Below are 25,229 nucleotides of genomic sequence, written 5' to 3'. Positions count from 1 at the left end.
ACACAGTTGACCCATGAACAACGTAGATTGTAGTTGCATCTGTTCACTTATATGTGGCTTTTGTCCAACCAAACAGAAGGAGAAACCCACCCATATGGAGATCTTACTTCTATAGGTAGTTTCCACAGGGCCAACCAGAGGAATTAAGTATGCATGAATTTGGGTACACATGAGTTGTCCTGGAACAAACATCCTACTATATATGTCAAGGGATGACTGTAATATATACGAAGGATATATTTAGGTAGATGAGAAAAGAGAAAAAATTTAATCGGTAACTGGCAAAAAACGTACACATTTAAAATTTAAAAAGCAGGAAGTGGCAGAAATATGTGAATAGTGTAACTTTGCTCTTCATAAAAAATGCAAAATATTATAGCATTTGAAGATTTTGTGCCTATTATAACACAAATAATAAATTATAATTATAACCCAAAAGTTTAATGAAAAGAAATGGAAAGGAGGAAATATAAGATTTCACATTTTATATACTTCTGGAAGTGTGTAAATTTGTAACTTTTTCTGGAGATTAATTTTTAATATATATTAAAGAACAAAAATATACTTGCCTACTTTAGTGATAAATCTTAAGAAAATAATCAGGAATGTGTACAAGGACTTATTTACAATTATAGCCATGACATCTGTGTTTAACAGAATAAAAAATGGAAATATTTTGTAACTAAAAAAGAAGAGATTGTTTAAACAAATGAGGGAATTGTTACTCAACGCACTACTGTACAGTCATTAACATTTTCACATAGAAGAAATCTTAACAACATGGGGAAATTGTGATAATATAGCGATAACTATGTATGCAGCTTAAAAATAACCTAGATATTTAATTATATATTGTACATAATGAATATTATGCATATTTTGTGCACCAAAAATGTAGAAGATCTAGAGTAACATTTGCAATGATCTTCTTTGTGTAGTGTGATTATAGATATTTTTTACTTGTTTTCTTTGTGCCCTTCCTTATTTTCAAACTTTGCAAAGTGAATATGGATCACTTGTAATTAGAAAAAAATAGAATAGCAAAGGGCTTAAAGTAGTTAAATTTCTAATAAGAATGTTAAAAATAATGTTTAAAATAAAACACTCTCTTGTCTCGATAGGTTGTGTGAAGGAATCTGGGTCACACATGTGGATCTATGTCTTCATGGGTAATATGCTTCGTGGCATAGGGGAAACCCCCGTAGTACCATTGGGGATTTCTTACATTGATGATTTTGCAAAGGAAGGACATTCTTCCTTGTATTTAGGTAATAAACAGAACATATTAAATTGCATGGTTAATCCTTAGGTCTACCTTTGGAATAATAGTATCATTAATTGTATTCTTTATTAGAAAAAATATTTGGAGAAATGTATTGTGTAATATTACTTTTAAAAACATGTTGAATAAAAACCAAGTATTTGCGGTATCTGATTAAATTGTTTTGTAATACCGACAGGTACTGTGAATGCAATGGGAATGACTGGTCTAGTTTTTGCCTTTATGCTGGGATCTCTGTTTGCTAAAATGTATGTGGATATCGGATATGTGGATCTGAGTAAGTACAATCGGAACGAGGTACCATGATAGTGCTTTTTAAGTGCAGGACACCATTCTTCCAAATAATTAAATTTACTTTTTTCAATAGTACTTTGCTTACTATTTTCCAAAAGTCACAGGTAGGAAATAAATGCATTAATAATCAGAATAAAAATGAAATTCAGCTCCTTTTTATACTTTGCTTATAAAACTACATGTAAATAGAGATTTTTAACAAACTTATTTTAGATTACTTAAAATGTCCCTCTCTGAAAACTGACTGCCAAGTCCAGTACATTTTATTTTTCAGTTGATGATGACTTGGTTGATGTGTAGAACTCAGAGTTTGCTTTGCTAACATCTCCTTGTGGCTGCTTTATTGGCTTATGGCGTGGGTGGTTTAAGAGACAACAGAGTGCACTTTGGTTATGATCATTTTTCCTGGCTTTCACTCATGGCTTGGCCTACGGCAACATTTAATGAGTGCTTGTAGAATAAATGAATGAAGGAGAGGACACGTAAATAAAATTTATGACTTTTGTCTTCACTCTCGGAGCATGCTTTATTTCTCCTCTCATAGAAGAATGAGAGCCCATGTTGTAATATCTGCCTTGACTTCATGCCCTCCTTCCTACAGATGTACCTGTACTATATCAATATTTATCTTGTTTTACCCATACTTATGAAAAAGTATCTATCTTTAGCTAATATTAATCAATCCAACTGGGGTTTAGATTTCATCTTTCTGCCTCTTGTTCATCTGCATCCTCTCTTTTCCTCAGCAAACACTCTCAAGTCTCTCCCATCTACTTACATATATACATTTTTTATATCCCCAAATGACTTCCCAGTTGATTAACTGTTTCCCCAATTCATCTTCAAAGCCAAGTACCTAGAAAAAAATCATCTAAGTGCCTCATCGTCTCATCTCCCATGTACTTCTCATCTACTATAATCTGCTTCTTACACTAATGGAACACAAAAAAATTCTATGTAATTTACTAACTAATGGATATTTTTCTATAATTTGTTTAAATATATACTTCTACTATTTATTCATTTTTTTCTTAGATTTTTTAAAATAACTACCTAAAACTCAACCTGTCAAATGCTGGTCTTATCATCTTATTTCCAAACCCACTTTGTTCCCTATATTCCTTCTCTTGCTGAGTATCTGTACCTTAATTCAATGATTGACTGAATTTCTGTACCCTGTAATCTCACACTCCCCTTTATTTAAAATTGGAAAAACTTTTCTCTCTTTTATTTTCATAGTTCTTAAAGTCTCTTTCAACGTGTGGCTTTCCTCAGATAACCCTTACTTAATCATTTTCCATTGGTCTCAAATTCGGTGCCCCTATTAATGACCAAGAGCATGTCTTTATTGTAGCCCTTCTCACAACAATCTGTAAATATGTGTGTACTTACCCACCATCTCTTTGAGAACATGACAGAATGTTGTCTGTCTTAACAAATAATAACTGATTAGTGTTTGTGAATAAACGAATATGATTTTCTATCTCACCAGGACTTAAATAGATCTGTCCAATGAGACCAAAGGATTCATTCTGAGAGGAATAGACATCACAGTAGGCCAACAAATTTGAAAGTGCTTTCTAATATAAAACGAAAGCAAACACTTGATGATGATTTATATCTTCCGTTTTAGAAATGTGACTTACTGTAGCTACACATTATATATTATATTTAGTCATTTGATTCCAGTTTCATAATTGCTTTTATCACTGAGTACAAAATAAGTGGTGAAGGGCTTTAGGTCTTTAGGGTAATAGTTTTGCAGTCTCTCTACTCTATTCAGAAATAATTACAGCATTTTAGAATTCATGGTTATTCAATTTCTACTCCTGGCCGTTCAAATATTATCACATCTTCTCTACTCAGTGAGAAGCATGAAGTGCACTTATTATAAAGTATACTTTGGCAAACTTCAACTCCTACACAAGCCAAAGAGATAACACAAATAAGTAAAGAATGTCAAAGACCGGAAATTAGGGTTTGATGGTTAGAATGGGAGGGGTTGTTGTTGGTAAACTGCTATCGCCACACACCCAAAAGCTCAGGCGCCGCCCAGCTCTGGCCTGTACTTTTCAAGCAGAATTTTGGACCCAGCATTGAAAAGACCTCCTGCTTGGTTTTCTAGAACATCCAGAAACTAACATTTTTTTTTTTTTTGGTAGAATTTTCCACCTTTTAACACGGTATGTTACCCAACGGAAACACTGTCAGACAATATCTAGCTAGGTTATGTTCTTTAGTTCCTATACAAAGACCAGTGAAAGAACCAAAAAAGTCCTCAAAATTACATTTCTGGCAGGTGATAAATAAATACTTAGCATGTATATGGAGTTACTGATTTAACCAATCATTTCCTGAATTCAGTCTGTGTTGTTGATTATAAAACAATATGATTATAAAACAATATGATCACATAAATCAATTTTAGAGACAGATTCATTATGGAAAATAATTTATTTCTAGATAGTTTTAAATCAAGACAATATTTTCTTATGTCAATATTTTCTTATGTCAATGAGTTTCCTTATAGATCAGAGTAATGGCATCATTTAATTGTGCTCTGAAGTTTTATGGTGTGTGTTTTTCCGTGTGTGTGTTTTCTCAATTCTTATTATTTTATTATTTTATTGTGGTAAGAACAGCTAAATTAAAATCTACCTTCTTAACAGATTTTTAAAAGTAGAGTTGACCTTTGAACAGCACAGGTTTGAACTGTGCAGATCCACTTACACATAGATCTTTCAATAAATGTATTAGAAGTATTTTTTGAGATTTGTGACAATATGAAGAAACCTGCAGATAAACTACACAGCTTAGAAATTAGAAAATGTTAAGATACAGATATATCATGAATAAGTAAAATATATATAGATGCTAAACTATTTTATAATTTGCTATAATAAAATATGCACAAAATCTATTATTAAAAGTTAAAATTTGTCCAACTTTATACAGAAAAACTCTTATAGATTTTACATGATGCCATTTGCAGTCAAGAGAAATGCAACCAAATATAACCATACAGTATTAAGTCATAACTGAATAAAATTAACTGTAGTGCATATTTTACTGCTGTAAAAATTATGTAACCATCTCCTGTTGTAATTGCAGTTAGCTCAAGTGTTGAGAGTATTTACTTAAAATGTCACATGTCGTTCATCATCTCCATGTGAGTAGTTTTCATCACTCTCCAGTAAGTGATGAATCACTTTAAAAAGTGAACTCCTGTGGCTCCTGTGTATTTTTCATTTTGTTTAGTACAATACCATCAACCTTAAATAACACTGTGTGAGCCATATGAAGTGCTGGAAGTGCTCCCAGAAGCACAGAAAAGTCATGACATTACAAGAAAAAGTCAAGTTGTTTAATATGTACCGTAGTTTGAGCTCTGCAGCTGGCCACTGTTTCAATATAAATGTATCCAGTAGAAGGACCATTGTAAACACACACACACACACACACACACACACACACACACACACACACACACACACAGAGAGAGAGAGAGAGAGAGAGAGAGAGAAATGGAGCAACATGAAGCCTCACTGCAGCTACACCAGTGGGCACAAAACCTGTGCTTTTAGTGAAATAGTTTTTATCTCATATTGAAAATGCAGCTTTTATGTAGGTGCAACACTGCTATTAAATTAAAGACAAGGAATCATCCCAAATGCAGATCAAGGATAGACTGGATAAAGAAAATGTGCTATATATACACCATGGAATACTATGCAGCCATAAAAAGGAAAGAGATCATGTCCTTTGCAGGGATGTGGATGAAGCTAGAAGCCATTATCCTCAACAAACTAACAGGAAGAGAAAACCAAACACTACATGTTCTCACTCATAAGTGGGTACCGAAAAATGAGAATATGTGGACACAGGGAGGGGAACAACACATACTGAGGCCTGTCAGGGAGTGGGCACAGCAGGAGGGAGAGCATCAGGAAAAATAGCTGATGCATGTTGGGAGTAATACCTAGGTGATGGGTTGATAGGTGCAGCAAACCACCCTGGCACACGTTTACCTATGTAACAAATCTGCACACCCTGCCCATGTATCCTGGAACTTAAATAAAAAATTTTTAAAAAGCATACCTGTAAGACTCAAACATGATTTGAGAAAAAGTGAAGTCATTATATGACAACTTAAAGCAAAAGGAAAATGAAGGATTTAAAGCTGGAGAATTTAATGTCACTAAAGGATAATTTGAAAATTTTAGAAAGAGATTTGCCTCAGAAAAGTGTCAAGATAACTGGAGAAGCAGCTTCTGCTAATCAGGAGGCAACAGAAATAGTGTTCTAGATAGCATTAAGAAAATCACTGAGAAGAAAGGACATCTACCCGAACAGGTTTTTAATTAGATGAAAGTTCCCTATTCTGGAAAAAAATGCCACAAAGTACGCTTATTAATAAGGAAGACACGTGAGCACCAGGATTTAAGGCAGAAAGGGATAGGCTAACTCTGATGTTCTACGCAAATGCAGTGGGGTTTAGGATCAGAACTGTTCTTACCTATACAACTGCTAATCCCTAAGCCTTAAAGGGGAAAGATAAAAAACACTTTTAGTGTTTTGGTTGTACAACAAGAAGGACTGAACAATAAGAACATTTTTTTACTAAAAAGTTCTGACAGTTTCCATTGATAGTTTGTTCCCCAAGACAAGGAATATGGCGGCAGAAAGGGTTTGCTTTTTAAAAGTTCTTTTGGTAATAGACAATGCTCTTGGTCATCCAGAACTCCATGAATTGAATACTGAAGGTGCTGAAGTGGTCTGCTTTATCCCAAACACAATGTCTCTAATTCAGCCTATAGATCTGAGGTTATAAGGACATTTAAGGCTCATTGCATGTTACGCTATAGAAAGGATTGTCATTAAAGTATAATAATAATAAAATAAAATAAAAAAATAAAATTTGTTTTATGTAAACCACAAAAAAAAGGATTGTCAATACTGTAGAAGAGAACCCCTATAGAGAGAACATTATAAAAGTCTGAAAGGATTACACCGTTGAAGTTGCCATCATCTTTATAGAAAAAGCCACAAAAAGCCGTCAAGCAGGAAACAAATTTCTACTGGAGAAAACTGTCCTGATGTAGTGCATAACTTCACAGGATTCACAACATGGTCATTCAAGGAAATTACGAAGAGATTGCGGATATGGCAAACAAAGATGCGAAGAATTTCAAAATATGGATCTTGGAGACATTCAAGAGCTAATTGGCACCACATCAGAGGAGTCAGCAGAAGACAACTTGATGAAGATAAGTGCTGAACCAGTCTCAGATGATGAGGAAAAAACATAGAAGAATCAGTGTCAGAAACAAATTGACATTAGACAATCTGGCAGAAGTGTTCTGATTATTCAAGACTGTTTTGGTATATTTTACAACGTGGAACCTTCTGTAATGTGGGCACTGAAACAAAAGCAAACAGTGGAAGAAGGATTGGTATCATATAGAAACATTTTTAGAGAAATGATTAAACATCAAAGTCAAATAGCAATTTTGATGTATTTCTGTAAAGGTGCACTGTGTGTACCTGCCTTTCCTGTCTTCCTTTTTACCCCATCCACTGCCTCCACCTCTACTACCCTACAGAAAGCAAGAACAATGCCTTCCCTCCCTCCTCCACCTACTCAATGTGAAGAGATGAGGATGAAAAACTTTATGAGACCCACTTCTATTTAATGAATAGTAAATATATTTCCATGTGATTTTCTAAACATCATTTTCTCTAGCTTACTTTATAGTAAGAATACAGTCTATAATACATATAACATGGAAAATATATGTTGACCATTTATGCTATTGGTAAGGTTTCTGGTCAACAGTAGGCTATCAGTAGTTATGTTTTGGGGGAACCAAAAGTTATACACAGATTGTCAACTGTGTGAGGGGTCAGCCACCCTAAATCTCATGTTATTCAAAGGTCAACTGTACAACACAGTATTATTAACTATAGGCACAATGTTGTACAGCAGATCTCTAGAACTTATTCATTTTGTATAACTGAAACTTTATACCCATTGACTAGCAACTCCCTATTTCCCCTGTTACTCAACCACTGTAAATCACCATTCTACTTTCTGCTTTCATGAGTTTGACTCTTTTATATGCCTCACATAAATATAATCACTCAGTATTTATTCTTCTGTAATGGGCTTATTTCACTTAGCATAATGTCAGCAAAGTTCATACATGTTATCACATGTTGCAGAATTTCTTTTCTTTTTAAGACTGAATAGTATTCCATTGTTCATATTTATCATATTTTCTTAATTCATCTTTCAGTAGTCATTAGGTTGTTTTCACATCAAGGCTATCGTGAAGAGAGTTGCAATGAACATGCAAGTGCAAATATCTCTGAGATCCTGATTTTGATTCTTTTGAATTAATTCTACACCCAGAAGTGAGGTTGCTGCATCATGTGGTAGTTCTATATTTAATTTTTTCAGGAATCTTCATACTGTTTTTTATACTAGGTGCATCATTTTGCATTCTACCAACAGTTTGTAAGTGTTCAGATATTTCCACATCCATGCCAACATTTTTCTTGTTCTTTTTTTTGATAACACCTATCCTAACGGGTGTATGGGGATATGTAATTGTGTTTTTGATTTTCATTACCATGATAATAAGTGATGTTGAACATCTTTTCATATACCTGTTGTTATTTCTGTGTCTTCTTGGGAGAAATTTCTATTCAGGTCTTTAGCCTATTCTTAAAGCAGATTATTTTAATTTTTTTGCTATGGAGTTATAAGCATGTCTTGTATCTTTTAGAAATTAACCCCTTATCACATAAATGCTTTACAAATAAATTTTCATGTATTCTGTATGCCTTTTCACTCTATTGATTGTTTCTTTTGCTGGGCAGAAGCTTTTTAGTTTGATGGAGTTCCATTAGTTTAATTTTGCCTCTGTTGCCTGTGCTTTTGGTGTTATATCCATGAAATTATTGTCATGACCAATTTAATGAAGCACTTTCCCTAGATTTTATTCTAGGAGTTTTAAAGTTTCTGGTTTTAAATTTTGGTCTTCAAAACAGTCTGAGTTAATTTTTTTGTTATATGTAAGATAATACTATAAATTCATGTAAATATCCAATTTTCTCAACACCATTTGTTGGAGAAACAATCATTTCACCATTGTAGCCCCTTGACAAAGATCAGATGACTGTATATATTTATGTGAGCTCTCTCTTCTGTTCTACTGGTTTCTATATCCAGCTTTGTGCCAGTACCATAGTGTATTAATTACTTTAGCTTTGGAAAATATTTATAATCAGGAAGTGTGAGCTATCAGCTTTCTTCCTTCTCAAGGTTGCTTGGCTATTTGATGTCATTTTTTGGTTTACATGAACTTTAGGATTATTTTTTATATTTTTGTAAAAGTGTCATTGGGATTTTGATAGGTATTGCATTGAATCTATAGATGTATTTAGGTAGTATGGACATTTAACATTATTAGATTCATTAATCCATGGACACAGGATATATCTTTCTAACTGTTTGTGGCTTTTTCAATTTGTTTCATCAGTGTTTTGAAGTATTCAGTGTACAAGTCTTTCACCTGCTTAAATTTATCATGTTTTATTTCTTTTTATTTAATTGTGAATGGGATTGTTTTCCCAATTGCCTTTTCAGATAGTTATTTGTTAGTGAATAGAAAGGCAAACATTTCTTATGAATTTTTTATCCTGCAACTTTCCAGAACTTGTTCATTTAATTTAACAGATGTGTATGTGTGTGTGTGTGTGTGTGTGTGTGTGTGTGTGTGTGAAGTCTAGGGTTTTCTATGTATAAGGTCATATCATCTGCAAATGGAGATAATTTTACTTCTTCCTTTCTAGTTTGATGCATTTTATTATTATTTTTTCTTGACTAATAGCTCTGGCATACAATTCCAGGGCTATATTGAATATAATTGGTGAGAATAGTCATCCTTTCCCTTTTCCTAAAAGCTTTCCTTTTTTCACTCTTGAATTTGATGTTCGCTATGGGTTTCTCATGTATGGCCATGATTATGTTGAGCAAATTTCCCTTTATTTGTAGCTTGTTGGAAGTTTTTGTCATGAGAGTGTTGAATTTTATCAAGTGCTTTTTTGAAATTTACTGATATGATTGTGTAATTTTGTCTTTTATTTTGTTAATGTGGTTTATTACACTGATTGATTTTTGTATGTTGAACTTTGCATTTCAGGTATAAATCCCACTTGGTTATGGCATAATATCCTTTTAATGTGCTCTTAAATTATGTTTGGTAGTATTTTGTTGAGGATTCTTTGCATCTGTATTCATCAGGGATATTGGCTTGTAGGTTTCTTTTGATGATTTTGTCTGGCTTTGATATCAGGGTAATGCTGGTCTCATAAAATGAGTTTGAAGCTGTTCCTTCCTCTTCAATTTTTGGCAAGAGGTTGAGAAGGATTGTCATTAATTTTTTCTTTAAAAGTTTTCTAACACCAGTAAAGCCATCTGATCCTCAGCTCTTTGTTGTTTAGAGGTTGTTGATTAGTGATTTCATCTTTTTACTGTTAGTAGGTCTATTCAGACTTTCTTCATGAATTAGTCACGGTGGATTTTTTTTTTTTTGTATCTAGGAATTTATTCATTCCTTCCCAGTTATTTAATTTTTTATGTATAATTGTGCATAGTAATCTCTTATGATTATTTTATTTCTGTGGTATTAGTTATAATTTCTCTGCTTTCTTTTCTTACTTTAGTTGAAACTTCTCTCTTAGTCTAGATTAAAGTTCATCAATTTTGTTCACTTTTCGAAAAACATCTCAACTCTTAGTTGTGTTGATTTTTTTCTATTCTTTATTTTATTTGTTTGTTTTCTAACCTTTTCTTTCTGCTAACTTTGGGCTCAATTTGGTTTGCTTTTTATATTTTCTTGAAGTGTAAAGTTGTGTTTATTTGACATCATTCTTTTCTTACTGCTATAATTATGTAAAATGTATTGGTGTTTATTGACAATAAACAATTTCTCAGATGCTTCTAGTGACCAGAAATTCGAGAAGTTAACCTCTGATTATAGTCTACAGGAATAAAACTCACCCTATTAACGTAGGATTTATCATTATAAACTTCCCTCTTACTGCTACTCTTGTTGCATCTCATGTTTTCTAATGCTCTGTTTTCAGTCTCGTTTGTCTCAAAATATTTTCTAAATACACTTTTGGTTGATTTGAACAATCAATTTTTCAAAGATGTGTTGTTTAATATGCACATTCATGTGAACTTTCCAGTTTTGCTTCTGCTATTGATTTCTAGTTTTATTCCATTGTGGTTGCAAAAGATAATTAGTATGATTTTAATCTGAAATTTGTTAATACTTGTTGTGTGTTGTAACATGTGATCTATCTTAAAAATTGTTCCATTTCTGTTAGAGAAGAATATGTATTCTACTGTTAATGAATAAAGTGCTCACCGACAATTGGGTCCAGTTGATCTGTAATGTTCTCCATTTCCTCATTGATATTCTCTCTGGTTGTTCTATTATAACTAAAAGTGGACATATTAAGGTCCCCTACTATTACAGTCAGCCTATTATGGAGGGCCACTGCATGTCACCATTTTATATAAGGGACGTGAGCGTCTTTGTGTTTTGGTATCCATGGAAGGTACTGGAACCAATCCCTTGCAGGTACCAAGAGATGACTGTATTTTATTCCTCTGTATGTTTTCCTTCAGTTCTGTCTATGTTTGCTTCATATATTTATATTCTCTGAGGTTGAGTCTATAATATATCCATAATTGTATCTTGTTGGTGAATGAACTTTTAAAAATCATTTTATAATGTCATTTTTTGTCTCTTGAGACAGTTTTGATGTAAAGTTTATTTTGTCTAATATATGTATACCTACCCTTGTTTTATTTTGGTTACCATTTGTATTGAATACCTTTTTCCAACTCTTCATTTTCAGCCTATGTGTGTTATTAGATCTAAAGTGAGTCTCTTATAGACAGCAGGTAGTTTTATCCAATCAGCAACTCTGTATCTTTTGTTTGGAGATTTAATCCATTTATATTTAGGGTAGTTATTGACAAAGAAGGATTAACTTTGCTATTTTTAAGCTGTTTTCCTATGTCTTGCAGTGATTTTCCCCTCTTTTCCTGTGGTGCTGTTTTTCTTTATGGTTTGTTGATTTTTGTAATATGTTTATTTATTTTTCCTTTTTTGCTACTTCTATAAACATTTTCTGGGTATCATGGGACTTACATAAAATATAAAAGTCTCTTTTAAGCTGATAATAAATTAACTTCCATTACATAGAAAAATTCTACATTGATTAGCCTGCTCACACTTTATCTTAATGAAGTCACAGTTTACATCTGTTTATATTGTATATCCATAAATATATTTTAGATATACTTATTTTAATGCTTTTGTCACTTAAATTTTTATAATTTAATTAAAATAACTTACCCACAATTGATATACTAATATATTAATCTGTAGTTGTCTATGTATTTGCATTTACCAATGACTTTTGTCCTTTTAATGCCATTATATTGCTATTTGGCATCATTTTGTATTAAGTAGAAAATTTTCCTTTATTTTATTTATTTATTTTTACACAGGTTTATGGGTTTAGTATTCCCTCAACTTTTGTTTGTCTGGGGCTTTTATGTCTCTTTTTTTTATTGCACAGGTACGTATTGTTTTTATTTTTTAAATTTTAAATTCTTAATTTTCATGGGTACATAGTAGGTGTACATATTTATGGGCACATGAGATATTTTGATAAAGACATGTAATGTGTAATAATCACATCATATAAAATGGGGTATCCATCCCCTCAAGCATTTTATCTTTGTGTTATAAACAATTCAGTTATATTATTTTAGTTATTTTAATATGTACAATTTATTGTTAACTGTAGTCACCCAGCTGTGCCATCAATAAATCTTATTCATCCATTCTAAATACTATTTTTGTACCCATTAACCATCCCCACTTTCCCCCCAAACCCCTACTGCACTTACCACCCTGTGGTAACCATTCTTCTACTCTCTATCTCCATGAATTGAATTGTTTTGATGTTGAGATCCCACAAATAAGTGAGAAAATGTGATATTTGACTTTCTGTCCCTGGCGTATTTTACTTAATGTAATGACCTCTAGTTCCATCCATTGTGTTGCAAATGACTGGATCTCATTCATATTTATGGCTGAATAGCCCTCCATTGTGTATATGTGTAATATTTTCACTTCATCTGGTGTTAGACGCAGGTTGCTTCCAAATCTTGGCTATTGTAAATAGTGCTAAATCAAATGTAGGAGTGCAGATATCTCTCCAATATATTGATTCTTTTCTTTGGGGTATATTCTAAGCAACGGAATTGCTGGATTGTATGGTAGCTTTATTTTTAGTTTTTTGAGGAACCTCCAAACACTTCTCCAGCATGGTTATACTAATTTACATTCCCACCAACAGTGTGCCTTTTTTCCACATGCTCATCAGCAGTTGTTATTGCCTTTCTTTGGATATAAGCCATTTTAACTTCTGTGAGATATCTTATTGTAGTTTTAATTTTCATTTATCTGATGATCAGTGATGTTGAGTACCTTTTCGTATGTTTGTTTATCATTTGTATGCCTTCTTTTGAGAAATGTCCATTCAAACATTTAAAAATTGGCCCATTTTTAAATGGATTATTAAATTTTTTCCTATAGCATTGTTTGAACTTCTTATATATTCTGGTGATTAATCTTTTGCCAGATGGGTAGTGTACAAATATTTTTTCTTATTCTGTGGGTTGTCTCTTTACTTTATTGATAGTTTTCTTTGCTTTACAGATGCTTTTAACTAGATAGAATCCCATTTGGCCATTTTTGCTTGTATTTCCTGTGCTTGTGAAGTATTACTCAAAAATGTTTTGCCCAGCCTAATGTTCTGAAGATTGTCCTTAAGATTTTCTTGTAATAGTTTCACAGTTTGAGGTCTTAGATTTACATCTTTAATGCATTTTGATTTGATTTTTTAATATGGCAAGAAATAGGGGTTTAGTTTCATTCTTCCGCATATAGATATGCAGTTTTCCTAGCACCATTATTGAAGAGCCTATCTTTTTCCCAGTGTGTGTTCTTTGGCACCTTTGTCAAAAATGAGTTTGCTCTATGTGTCTGGATTTGTTTCGGGGTTATCTATTCTTTTCCATTGGTCTATGTATCTGTTTTTATGGCCAGTACCATGCTGTTTTGGTTAGTGTAGCTCTGTAAAATAATTTGAAGTGAGATAATGTGATTCCTTCAGTTTTGTTCTTTTCTGCTCAAGACAGCTTTGCCTATTCTGTGTCTTTTGTGATTCCATGCAAATTTTAAGATTTTTTTTTCTGTTTCTGTGAAGAATGTCATCGGCATTATAATAGAGATTACATTGAATCTGTAGATTGTTTTGGGTAGTATGGACATTTTAACCACATTGAATCTTCCAATCCATGAACATGGAATATAATTCCATTTTTGTGTCTTGATTTCAATTTCTATCCTCAGTGTTTTGAAGTTTTCATTATTGATATCTTTCCCTTCTTTAGTTAAGTTGACCTCCACACATTTAATTTTTTTGTGGCCACTGTAAATGGGATTTAATTATTTTATTCAGATTGTTCACTATTGACATATAGAAATGGTACTAATTTTTATATGTTGATTTTGTATCCTGCAATTTGACTAAATTTGTTTAACAGTTCTAGTAGTTTTCTTTTTTTTGGTGGGGTCTTAGGTTTTTCTGAATATGTGATTATATCACCTGTAAACAAGGATAATTTGACTTCCTTTCCTTTTGGATGCCCTTTATATCTTTCACTTGTCTAATTGCTCTAGCTAGGTCTTCCACTACTATCTTGAATAACAGTGGTGAAACTGGGTGTCCTGGTCATATTCCAGATATTAGAAGAAAGATTTCAGTTTTTGCCCACTCGGTATGCTACTAGCTCTGTGGGCCTCTTATAAGTGGCTTTTATTACATTTGGGTATATTCCTTGTATACCCAGCTTTTTTATGTTTTTTACCATGAAGCATTGTTGAATTTTATCAAATGATTTTTTTAGCTTTAATCGAAATGATTATATGGATTTTATCCTTCATTCTGTTGATATCTGTGTCTTGATTGATTTGCATGTGTTAAACCATTCTTACGTCCCTGGGATAAATCCAACTTGGTTATGATGAGTGATCTTTTTAATGTATTATTTAATTTGGTTTGCTAGTACCACGTTGAGGACTTCTGAATCAATATTCATCAGAGATACTGGCTTGTAGTTTTCTTTTTTTGATGTATGTTTGTCTGGTTTGCATAGCAGGATAATTCCGACCTTGTCTTAGGTTGGTTTTGCCATTAAAACCAATGGCAAATACTGCAATTACTTTTGCACCAACCTAATAGAATGAGTTTAGAAATATTTTCTCCTTATCTACATTTTAGAATAGTTTGAGCAGGATTGATATTAATTCTTCTTTAAATGTTTGGTAGAATTCAGCAGTGAACCCAGCAGGTCCTTGGCTTTTCTTTCCTGGGAGACTTTTAATTACAGCTTCAATTTCATTAGTTGTTATTGGTCTGTTCAGGTCTTGGATCTCAGTTCAATCTTATATATTTAGGAATTTATTCATTTCCTCTTGATTTTCCAATTTATTGACATATGTTTGCTCATAGTAGCCTCTAGTGGACCTTTAAATTTCAGCAATATCATTCGTAATGTATTCTTTTTCATCTCTGGTTTTACATATCTGGGTCTTTTCTCTTCACATTAGTCTGGATAAATTTCTGTCAATTGTATTTATGTTTTCAAAAAACAGATTGTATTATTCATCTTTTGCACTGTTTTATCTCAGATTTATTTATTTCTTCTTTCATCTTTATTATTTATTCTACTAATTTTGGGTTTAGTTTGTTCTTGTTTCTCTAGTTCTTTAAAGTGTATCATTAGATTACTTATTTGAAGTTTTTCTTCTTTTCGACGTGAGCACTTAAAGCTATGAATTTCCCTCTTGGTACTACTTTTACTGTATCTTATCTCATAGGTTTTGGTATGTGCTTCCATTTTCATTCATTTCAGGAAAATTTTCAATTTGCTTTCTAATTTGTTCATTGACCCACTGGTCATTCAGGGGCATATTGTTCAATTTCCATGTGTTTGGATAGTTTCCAAAATTCCTCTATTATTGATTTCTAGTTTTATTCCATTGTGGCCAGAGAAGATGCTTGATATGATTTCTTTTTTTTTCTTAATGTTTTAAGACTTCTTTTGTGACCTAATATATCATCTGTCTTTAAGAATGATTCACATGCTGATGAGAGAAAATGTTTATTCTGGAGCCCTTGAATAAAATATTCTGTAAATATATATTAGGTCCACTTGTTCCATAGCTCAGGTTAAGTCTTTCTCTTTCTTGATTTTCTGTCTAATAGGTTTTTTCAATGCTGAAAGTGAGTTGTTGATATTTCCAGCTATTATTGTATTGAAGTCTGTCTCTCTTTTTCCCTCTAATAATATTTGCTTTATATTTCTTGGTGCTTCAGTGTTGGGTGCAAATGTATTCACAATCCTTTTATTCCCTTGCCGAATTGAACCATTTGTTATTACATAATGACATTATTTGTCTCTTCTTTCAGTTTTTGTCTTGAAATCTATTTTGTCTGATGTAAGTATAGTAACTCCTTTTGGTTTCATTGGCATGTAATAATATCTTTTGCTGTCCCTTCATTTTCAGCCTGTGTTTATCTTTATGGGGAATTGCGTTTCTTGTAGGCAACAGATCATTAGGTCTTGTTTTATCACCCATTCAGACACTCTATCTCTTTTGATTGGTGACTGTAGTTGACTTACATTCAATGTTATTAATAGGTAGGGACTTACTCCTGCCATCTTGTTATTTGTTTTCTTGTGGTGTTGGGGTCTTCTCTTCTCCCTTCTTGTCTGTCTTTTAGTGAAGGTCATTTTCTCTAATGGAATAATTTAATTTCTTCCTTTTATTTTTTAGTTTTTGGTCTGTCATATGTATTTTGACTTGAGATTACCATGAGGCTTGCACATACTTACTTATAACCCACTATTTTAAACTGGTAACAACTTAAAATGATTGCATAAAAAAATAAATATGCAGAAAGAAAACTAACAGGCTGGGCACAGTGGCTCATGCCTGTAATCCTAGCACTTTGGGAGGCAGAGGCAGGTGGGTGATCAGAGGTCAAAAGTTCAAGACCAGCCTTGCCAACATGGTGAAATCTCATCTCTACTAAAAATACCAAAATTAGCCAAGTGTGGGGGCAGGCGCCTGTAGTCCCAGCTACTCGGGAGGCTGAGTCAGGAGAATCTCGTGAAGGTGGAGGTTACAGTGAGCTGAGATTGTGCCACTGTACTCTAGCCTTGGTGATAAGAGCAAGACTATGTCTCAAAAAAAAAGAAAAAAGAAAAAAGAAAAGAAAACTGATAAAACCTCTGTACTGCAACATCATCTTCTTATGTTTAAATATTTTTTCCCTTTTATCTTATTTACTGTGTATGTCTCAAAAAGTTATTGCAGTTATTATTTTTTATTGTTTCATCATTTAGTCTTTCTACTTAAGAGTAGTTTGCACACCACAATTACAGTATTATAATATTTGGTATTTTTCTGTGTGCCTACTATTGACACTGAGTTTTTTTAACTTTGGATGATTTCTTCTTGCTCAGTAACATTATTTTCTTTCAGATTTTAGAACTCCCCTTAGCATTTCTTATAGGACAGTCCTGGTGTAAATAAAATCCCCCAGTTTTTTTTTTTTAATCTGGGAAGGTCTTTATTTCTTATTTATCTTTGAATTATATTTTTGCTGGACATAATATTCTAGGGAAAAAGTTTTTTTCTTTATCCTTCACCTTTGAGTGTTGGGTTATTAAGTGCCTTGAGGTACTTTTCTTCAGGTTATATTTGCTTGGTTTTCATTAACATTCTTGTACTTGAATGTTGATATTTTCTCTAGGTTTGAAAAGTTCTGTAATATTATCCCTTTCAATAAACTTTCTACCCTTTCTCTATCTCCCTTTTAAGGCAAATAACTCTTAGTTTTGCCCTTTTGAGGTTATTTTCTGTATCTTTTAGGTGTGCATCGTTCTTTATTCTTTTGTCTCTTGTGACTGTGCAGTTTCAAACAGCCTATCTTCAAGCACATTATTCTTTCTTTTGCTTGATCAGTTCTGCTCATAAGAGACTCTGAAGCATTCTTTAGTATGTCAGCTGAATTTTTCAACTCTTAAATTTCTGCTTGATGGATTTTAATAATTTTAGTCTCTTTGCTTTGTTTTTAAGATTTTTTTATTTTTAATTTTTATGAGTATATAATAGGTGTATGTATTTATGGGGTACATAAGATGTTTTGATACAGGCATGCAATATGAAATAAACACATCATGGATAATGGGGTATTAACCCCTCAAGCATTTATTCTTTGAGATACAAATAATCTAATTACATTCTTTAAGGTATTTTAAAATATACGATTAATTTATTATTTACTATAGTCACCCTATTGCACTATCAAATAGTAGGTCTTATTCTTTCTATTTTTTTTGTATGCATTAACTGTCCCCACCTCCCACCTCCAATCCTCTACTACCCTTCCCAGCCTCTGGCAACGTCCTTCTTCTCATTATGCCTACAAGTTCAATTGATTTGATTTTTAGATCCCCCAAATAAGTGAGAACATGTGATGTTTGTCTTTCTGTACCTGGCTTACTTCGCTTAACACAATAATCTCCAGTTCTCTCCATGTTGGATCTGGATCTCATTCTTTGAGAATGACTGGATCTCATTCTTTTTTATGGCTGTATAGTATTCCATATGTACCAAATCTTTTTTATGAATTCATCTATTGATGGACACTTAGGTTCCTTCCCAATCACAGCTATTGTAAACAGTGCTACAACAAACATAGAAGTGCAGATATGTCTTAAATAGACTGATTCCCTTTCTTTTGGGTATATACCCAGCAGTGGGATTGTTAAATCATATGGTAACTCAATTTTGAGTATTTTGAGGAAACTCCAAACTGTTATCCATAGTGGTTGCACTAGTTTACATTCACACCAACAGTGTATGAAGGTTCTCACCAGTGTTTGTTATTGCTTGTCTTTGGGATAAAAGCCATTTTAACGGGGTGAGATATATCATTCATCAGATATCTCATTGTAGTTTTGAATTGCATTTCTCTAATGATTAACAATGTTGAGCACCTTTTCATTTGCATGTTTGTCATTTATTTGTCTCCTTTTGGGAAATGTCTATTCAAGTGTTTTGCCCTTGTTTTGATCAGATTATTAGATTTTTTTCTATAGAGTTGTTTGAGCTCTTTATATATTCAGGTTATTAATCTGTTGTCAGAGGGGGAGTTTGGAAATACTTTCTCCCATTGCATAAGTTGTCTCCTCACTTTGCTCATTGTATTTTTTGCTGTGTGAAGCTTTTTAACTTGATGTGATCCCATTTGTGTATTTTTACTTTGGTTGCTTGTGTTTGTCAGGTATTGCTCAATATTTTTTTTTCACCCAGACTAATGTCCTGATGATTTTCACCAATATTTTCTTGTAGTAGTTTCATAGTTTGAAGTCTTAGATGTATGTCTTTAATCACTTTTGATTTGATTTTTGCATACGGTGAGAGACAGGGGCCTGGTTTTATTCTTCTGCATATGGATATCCTGTTTTCTCAGCACCATTTATTAAACAGACTGTCTTTTCCTCAGTGCATGCTTTTGGCACCTTTGTCTAAAATGAGTTCACTGTAGTTGTATGGATTCTGGGTTCTCTATTTTGTTCCATTGGTCTATGTGTCTGTTTCTATGCCCGTAGCATACTGCATGTTGTTTTGGTCTCTATGGCTCTGTAGTAAAATTTGAAGTCAGGTAATAGGATTCCTCCAGCTTTTTTTTTTTTTTCCTTAGGATAGCTTTGGCTATTCTGTGTCGTTGTGTTGCATATGAACTTCTGGTTTGATTTTTCTATTTCTATGAAGAATATTATTGTTATTTTGATAGAGATTGCATTGAATCAGTAGATTGCTTTGGGTAGTATGGACGTTGAAACAACATTAATCTTCCAATCCATGGACATAGAATATTTTTTCAATTTTTGTTGCCCTCCTCAATTTCTTTCATCAATGTTTTAAAATTTTCACTATAGAGATCTTTCACTTATTTTGTTAATTCCAAGGTATTTGCGGCTATTGTAAATGGGATTACTTTTTTATTTCTTTTTCAAATTGTTCACTGTTAGCATATAGAAATGGTACTGGTTTCTATGTTGTTTTTGTACTGTGCAACTTAACTAAATTTGTTTATCAGGTTGAGTAGCTTCCTTGTAGCATCTTTAGGTTTTTCTACATATTAGATCATATCATATACAAACAACTATAATTTGACTTCTTCCTTTCCAATTTGGATGCCTTTTGTATCTTCGTTGTCTGATTGATCCAGCTAGGACTTCCAGTACTACGTTGAATAAAAATGGTGACAATGTCCATCCTGGTAGTATTACAGATTATAGAGGAAAGGCTTTCAGTTTTCGCCTTTCAGTATGATACTAGCTGTAGGTCTGTCATATATGGCTTTTATTTAAAGCCATATATGGCTGTAGGTCTGTCATATATGGCTTTTATATAAGAGGATAATGAAGATACAAAAATGGTACAATAGTAACAGTGTCTATGTTGGGCTATGTTTCTTCTATCCCCAGTTTTTTAAAGTTTTTTTTTTTTATTATGGAGGAATGTTAAATTTTATCAAATGTTTTTTCATCAATTGAAATGACCACATGATTTTTATATTTTATTCCATTGATACAATGTGTTCAGTTGATTTATTTCCATATATTGAACCATCCTTGCCTTCCTGGGATAAATCCCACTTGATCATGGTGAATGATTATTCTAATATATTGTTGAATTTGGTTTGTTAGGATTTTGTTGAGGATTTTTGCATAATTACTCATCACAGATATTGGCCTGTCGTTTTCCTTTCTTGATGTGTGTTTGTCTGGTCATGGTATGAGGGTGATACTGGCCTCATAGAATGAATTTCGAAGTATTCCCTCTTCCTCTATCTTTTGGAATAGTTTGAGTAGTGTTGGTATTCATTATTTTATTCTCTTTGTTAAATTTATCTGATAGAATTCTGAATTCATTCTGTGTCATCTTGAATTTCTTTCAGTTTCCTCAGAACAGCTATGTTGAAATCTGTCTGAAAGAACACATATGTCTGTTTCACCAGGATTGGTTCCTAGTGCCTTATTTAATTTATTTGATGAGGTCATGTTTTTCTGGCTGACTTTGGTGCCAATAAATATTCATTGTTGTCTGGGCCTTGATGAGTTAGATATTTATTGTAGTTTTTGCAGTCTGGGTTTGCTTTTACCCATCAATCTTGAATATGCTTCCTAGTTGTTTGAAGTGACTTATGCCCCATGATGATTAATACTGTGGTTTGTGCAGTGTTATAGAGGTACTGTCTTGGTGGCCTCAGATAAGATCCAGAAGAATTTTCTCGATTACTAGACAAAGACTCTTGTTCTTTTGCCCTACATTGTCCAAAACAATGGAATCTCTCTCTTTCTGTACTGAGCTACCTAGAATTTGAGGTTCAGTGATGCAAGCACCCTTGTGCCCACCACATTTTCAGACAACAATGAGGATTCATATTTTTTCCATGAGTAGTTATTAAATGGTCTATGGGGTTAAGACTCCAATGGTGACAGCTCTCCTGTCATGAAACCTGAAAAAACACCAAGTGCACACAAGCTCCAGAAATGAGAACAACGTCATGACTGATTTCTGGCCTACAGCAACTGCAAGATGTCATCAAATGTTAGACTGATTCTAGTTTCAAAGATAACAAAATATGAAAAGAAGAAAATAGTGTCTTAGAATTTATGACATATACTTTACTTTATTCATCTGTGGAGGACTGCAATCATTATCATTATTTCCCAGAAACTACTGTATTTCAAAATGATTTTTGACTGGCTTCTTTTATTTATTCTAGGCACTATCAGGATAACTCCTAAGGACTCTCGTTGGGTTGGAGCTTGGTGGCTTGGTTTCCTTGTGTCTGGAATAGTATCCATTATTTCTTCTATACCATTCTTTTTCTTGCCTCTAAATCCAAATAAACCACAGAAAGAAAGGAAAGTTTCACTATTTTTGCATGTGCTAAAAACTAATGATAAAAGGAATCAAATAGCTAATTTGACCAACCGAAGAAAATATATTACCAAAAATGTGACTGGTAAGTATTTTACATTCATTGTCAACTTGGAGTTGTTAATTTCAGTGAAAGGGAGTGATGAGTATTCCGAAATATAAACCATACTCAACTCATCAAGAGTTAGCTTCCTTCTGCACTAAATGTAGCTGAATTATTTTTCTAAAAGTCATACTAAAGTTAACAAATATTTCTTGAGCACATAACAAGCAGAAGTGGATTAGGATTTTGCTCTTTAGCAGGCAGAAACCAATCAAAGGCTACAAATAAAACATTTGTTCCTTATAAGCCAAAGAGTATGTATTCACTTTAATATTATATAGTGTAAACTGTGAAGGTTAAAAAGATTATAATATGTCATTCATTCACTTATTCAACAAAAGGTACCAGCCACCACACTATGCCCTGGTGACAGAACATCACTTTTATTTTTCAAAAACCTAGTGGATAATATTGAGAAGTATATAGATCATTGTAGTAAAGTATCTTAAATAGTGGTAAGGTTATACTTAACTATTCTCAAGTGTAGAGATAGAATAAGGAGAAGGAATTCAGGAGAGGTTTCTCTGTAGATAATTGGAGTAAGATTATTTTTCTTGGTAATTAAAATTATATATAATTTTAATAAGATTATATATAATTTTAATAAGATTATATATATAATTTTAATATGTATATAATTATAGCTTACCTAAGTATTCAAAAATGAAGTGGAAACAATAGCTGTTATTAAAGTAATTGAAGTCAGTAATGTGAATTAGGATCCTTTACCACTTGATAGTGACTCTTCTTTTGAATATAAGCCCTGGAGGGCTAATGGAGAACCATGGAGAAGCAGTAATTGAGAGAATGATCTGACAGCAGTCAGAGCAAAATATTTGAAATGGTAAGGTATTGACAGCAGTTTTCAGATTGGGACAAAATGGTGAAATCGTAAAACCTGAAGTAGTGCAACCAACACCTAAACTCAGCAAATGTTTCAAGTTTTTATTGAAGTAAGGTTACAAATTTCCCAGGGTAACCCATGCTCTCCTCATCAATTCTTTCACTTCCCATTTGTTGTTGTTATTATTTTCTCCTCTCCACCACACTAACCCAAGAGCAATGGGATGGATGATGGAGCCTTGTGTATTCACTTATGAGAGTGGATTGTTCAATTTCAACTGCATTGGTAGCTTGAAATTGTCCATGGTAGGAGAATTTACCACCATACGTTACCATGGAAATTGAGAAATCCTACAAATCAGGTTTCCCAACCAACAAATCAGTTGTTAAACATTTACCAGCACACCACTGTTTTAAAAGTTTTTTAGTAAGCATTCTAAAAATAGCATATCAAGGAATTTTTGTTTTGTGTATGCCATGTTTCTGCTTTATCTAATCAAATCCATAATAATTAATGGATTTTCAAACCTATAAGAGTCAGAGTTGACTGTGAATCCAGAAATAATAAAGAGGATAATGAAGATACAAAAATGGTACAATAGTAACATTGTCTATATAATGAGCTGGTCTTCGGGGGAGTTAGTGACGTGAATAGTAAAGAGAATCTTAATTATTAATAAGTGCCTGTTAAGAATGGATAACATACCTAAATACCTATAGTCAGGAGAAAAGACATATTGGATTTATTCTCTATGTTCTTGTTGAAAACTAAGACTAATTGGTTAGAAAGAAAGGAAAATTTCAGTTCATTACAAAGACAAAGACAATTTTTAAACAATGAGAACTGTTCAAAAGTTGAGCAAATTGCTCTCAGGTAGTCAGCTTCATGTCACTTGAGTTGTTTATTGATCTGTTTATTAAAAATAAGTAATACGTCACAATTGTATAGAAGTTCAGACCAGATGACATCCAAATTGCTATCTGCCACAAAAATTTAACAGTTTGGTTAATCTACACGTTTCATTCCTTTTGACCAAAGATCACGACTCTCTTAGAATGCCTCACAAATCAGTGGTGGTTCTTACTCACAGGGGAGACCAATAGAGGGAAGTTTAGCACTTTGGCCTAACAATTTTAAATATTGTTTATTCTTACTATACATTTTCTTACCTCTTTTCTGTTCTGTGCCATTTCTCAAAATGTATTTTGTTTTATTATAATCAGAGGAAACTATTTTTTAAAGAAACTACTGTTAGTACTGTTCATATCTAATGAAAATCTTTAGAGGCCTATAGAGAACAAGATCTTTCAAAGCCCATATCATCCATCTCTCAATAGCCATTTCTGGGCCTGTCTTGCTGTACTCTAAAACTTCCTTTTGTTCTAAGTAGTTCCTTCCACTTTTAACTTCTATTATAGTTGATTGACCTGGCAATCACAGACCCAGAATATAAAATTTCTGCCATGGACAGAAGTTAGAAATTTGTTATCACACCTATTTGTAGGCATAGGTTGTTGTACTATTACTGTCATAATGTCCCTTGGGACCAACATTTTTATCCCCTGCCTCTCCTTCTTGCGTCTTAACACAGGTGATTTATAATACTGCCAGATTTACTGAGGCAGTATTTTATGGTACAAAAGCTGTATACCAGGGAAAAAATAAGTCTGAGCCCTCATACTAATTTTGTCTTTAAAATTTTTGAACATCAGAGATTTTATTTCTGTATCTCAGATTATGCTGTCTTTAATTTAAATTTATATTAACAATTTAATGTAATAATTATATTATTAAGTGCCGATACATAAGGGACATCACATTTCTTTTCTTTTCTTCTTCTTCCCCTCCTTCTCCTTCTTGCTTCTTCTCCTTCTCCTTTTCCTTCTTCCTCTTCCTCCTACTCTTCCTCTTCTTCTCCTTCACTGTGACAGGGTCTGGCTCCGTCCCCTAGGCTAAAACGCAGTGGCATGTATATGACTTGCTGCAGCCTCGATTTCCCAGGCTCAAGTTATTCTCCCTCATCAGCCCTCCAAGTAGCTGAAGTGATGGGAGCATGCCACCATGCCAGTCTAATTTTTGTATATCTTGTAGAGGGGTGATTTTGCCGTGTTTCCCAGTCTGGTCTCTAACTTCTGGGCTCAAGCAATCTGCGTGCCTCTGCCACTCAAAGTGTAGGGATTACAGACATTAGCCACTGCACCCTGTGAACATCACATTTCTGATTCAGTTTTTTTTTTTTTTTTTCTGGGACGCTTAGTATATTGCCTAGTACCCAATTGAAAACCAAACATTTGTGGAATGAATAAATAATTAATCTGTATGTAATAGTATGGTAGAGTGCCAAGGATAATAAAATGTTAAGTGAACAAAGTAAGTTACAAAACAGCATTTATGCATGATCCTATTTGGAAGTAAAATGAACTAAACCAATAAATAATAATATGCATATGAAAAATATTGAAGGAATGTAGTTAAACTGTTAATAGTAGGATTGAAGGGTGCTCTTTCTGTGTTATG

At 33.1% G+C, this 25,229-nt stretch overlaps 1 protein-coding gene across 1 annotated transcript in view; it reads left to right on the top strand.

Moving 5' to 3' along the window:
• Nucleotides 1-25,229, top strand: part of LOC134807488 (putative solute carrier organic anion transporter family member 1B7) — a 75,267-nt gene that overhangs the window by 6,120 nt on the left and 43,918 nt on the right. Inside the window, exons 4-6 of the mRNA XM_063785884.1 lie at nucleotides 1,122-1,268; nucleotides 1,461-1,559; nucleotides 21,608-21,850. Of these exons, the coding sequence (XP_063641954.1) occupies nucleotides 1,122-1,268; nucleotides 1,461-1,559; nucleotides 21,608-21,850 (489 nt within the window). The remainder of the gene's footprint in view (nucleotides 1-1,121; nucleotides 1,269-1,460; nucleotides 1,560-21,607; nucleotides 21,851-25,229) is intronic.

The sequence above is a fragment of the Pan troglodytes genome, chromosome 10 (genome assembly GCF_028858775.2).
Source record: "Pan troglodytes isolate AG18354 chromosome 10, NHGRI_mPanTro3-v2.0_pri, whole genome shotgun sequence".
In the NCBI taxonomy this organism is placed as follows: Eukaryota; Metazoa; Chordata; class Mammalia; order Primates; family Hominidae; genus Pan; species Pan troglodytes.
This window is presented reverse-complemented; position numbering and strand designations above follow the sequence as displayed.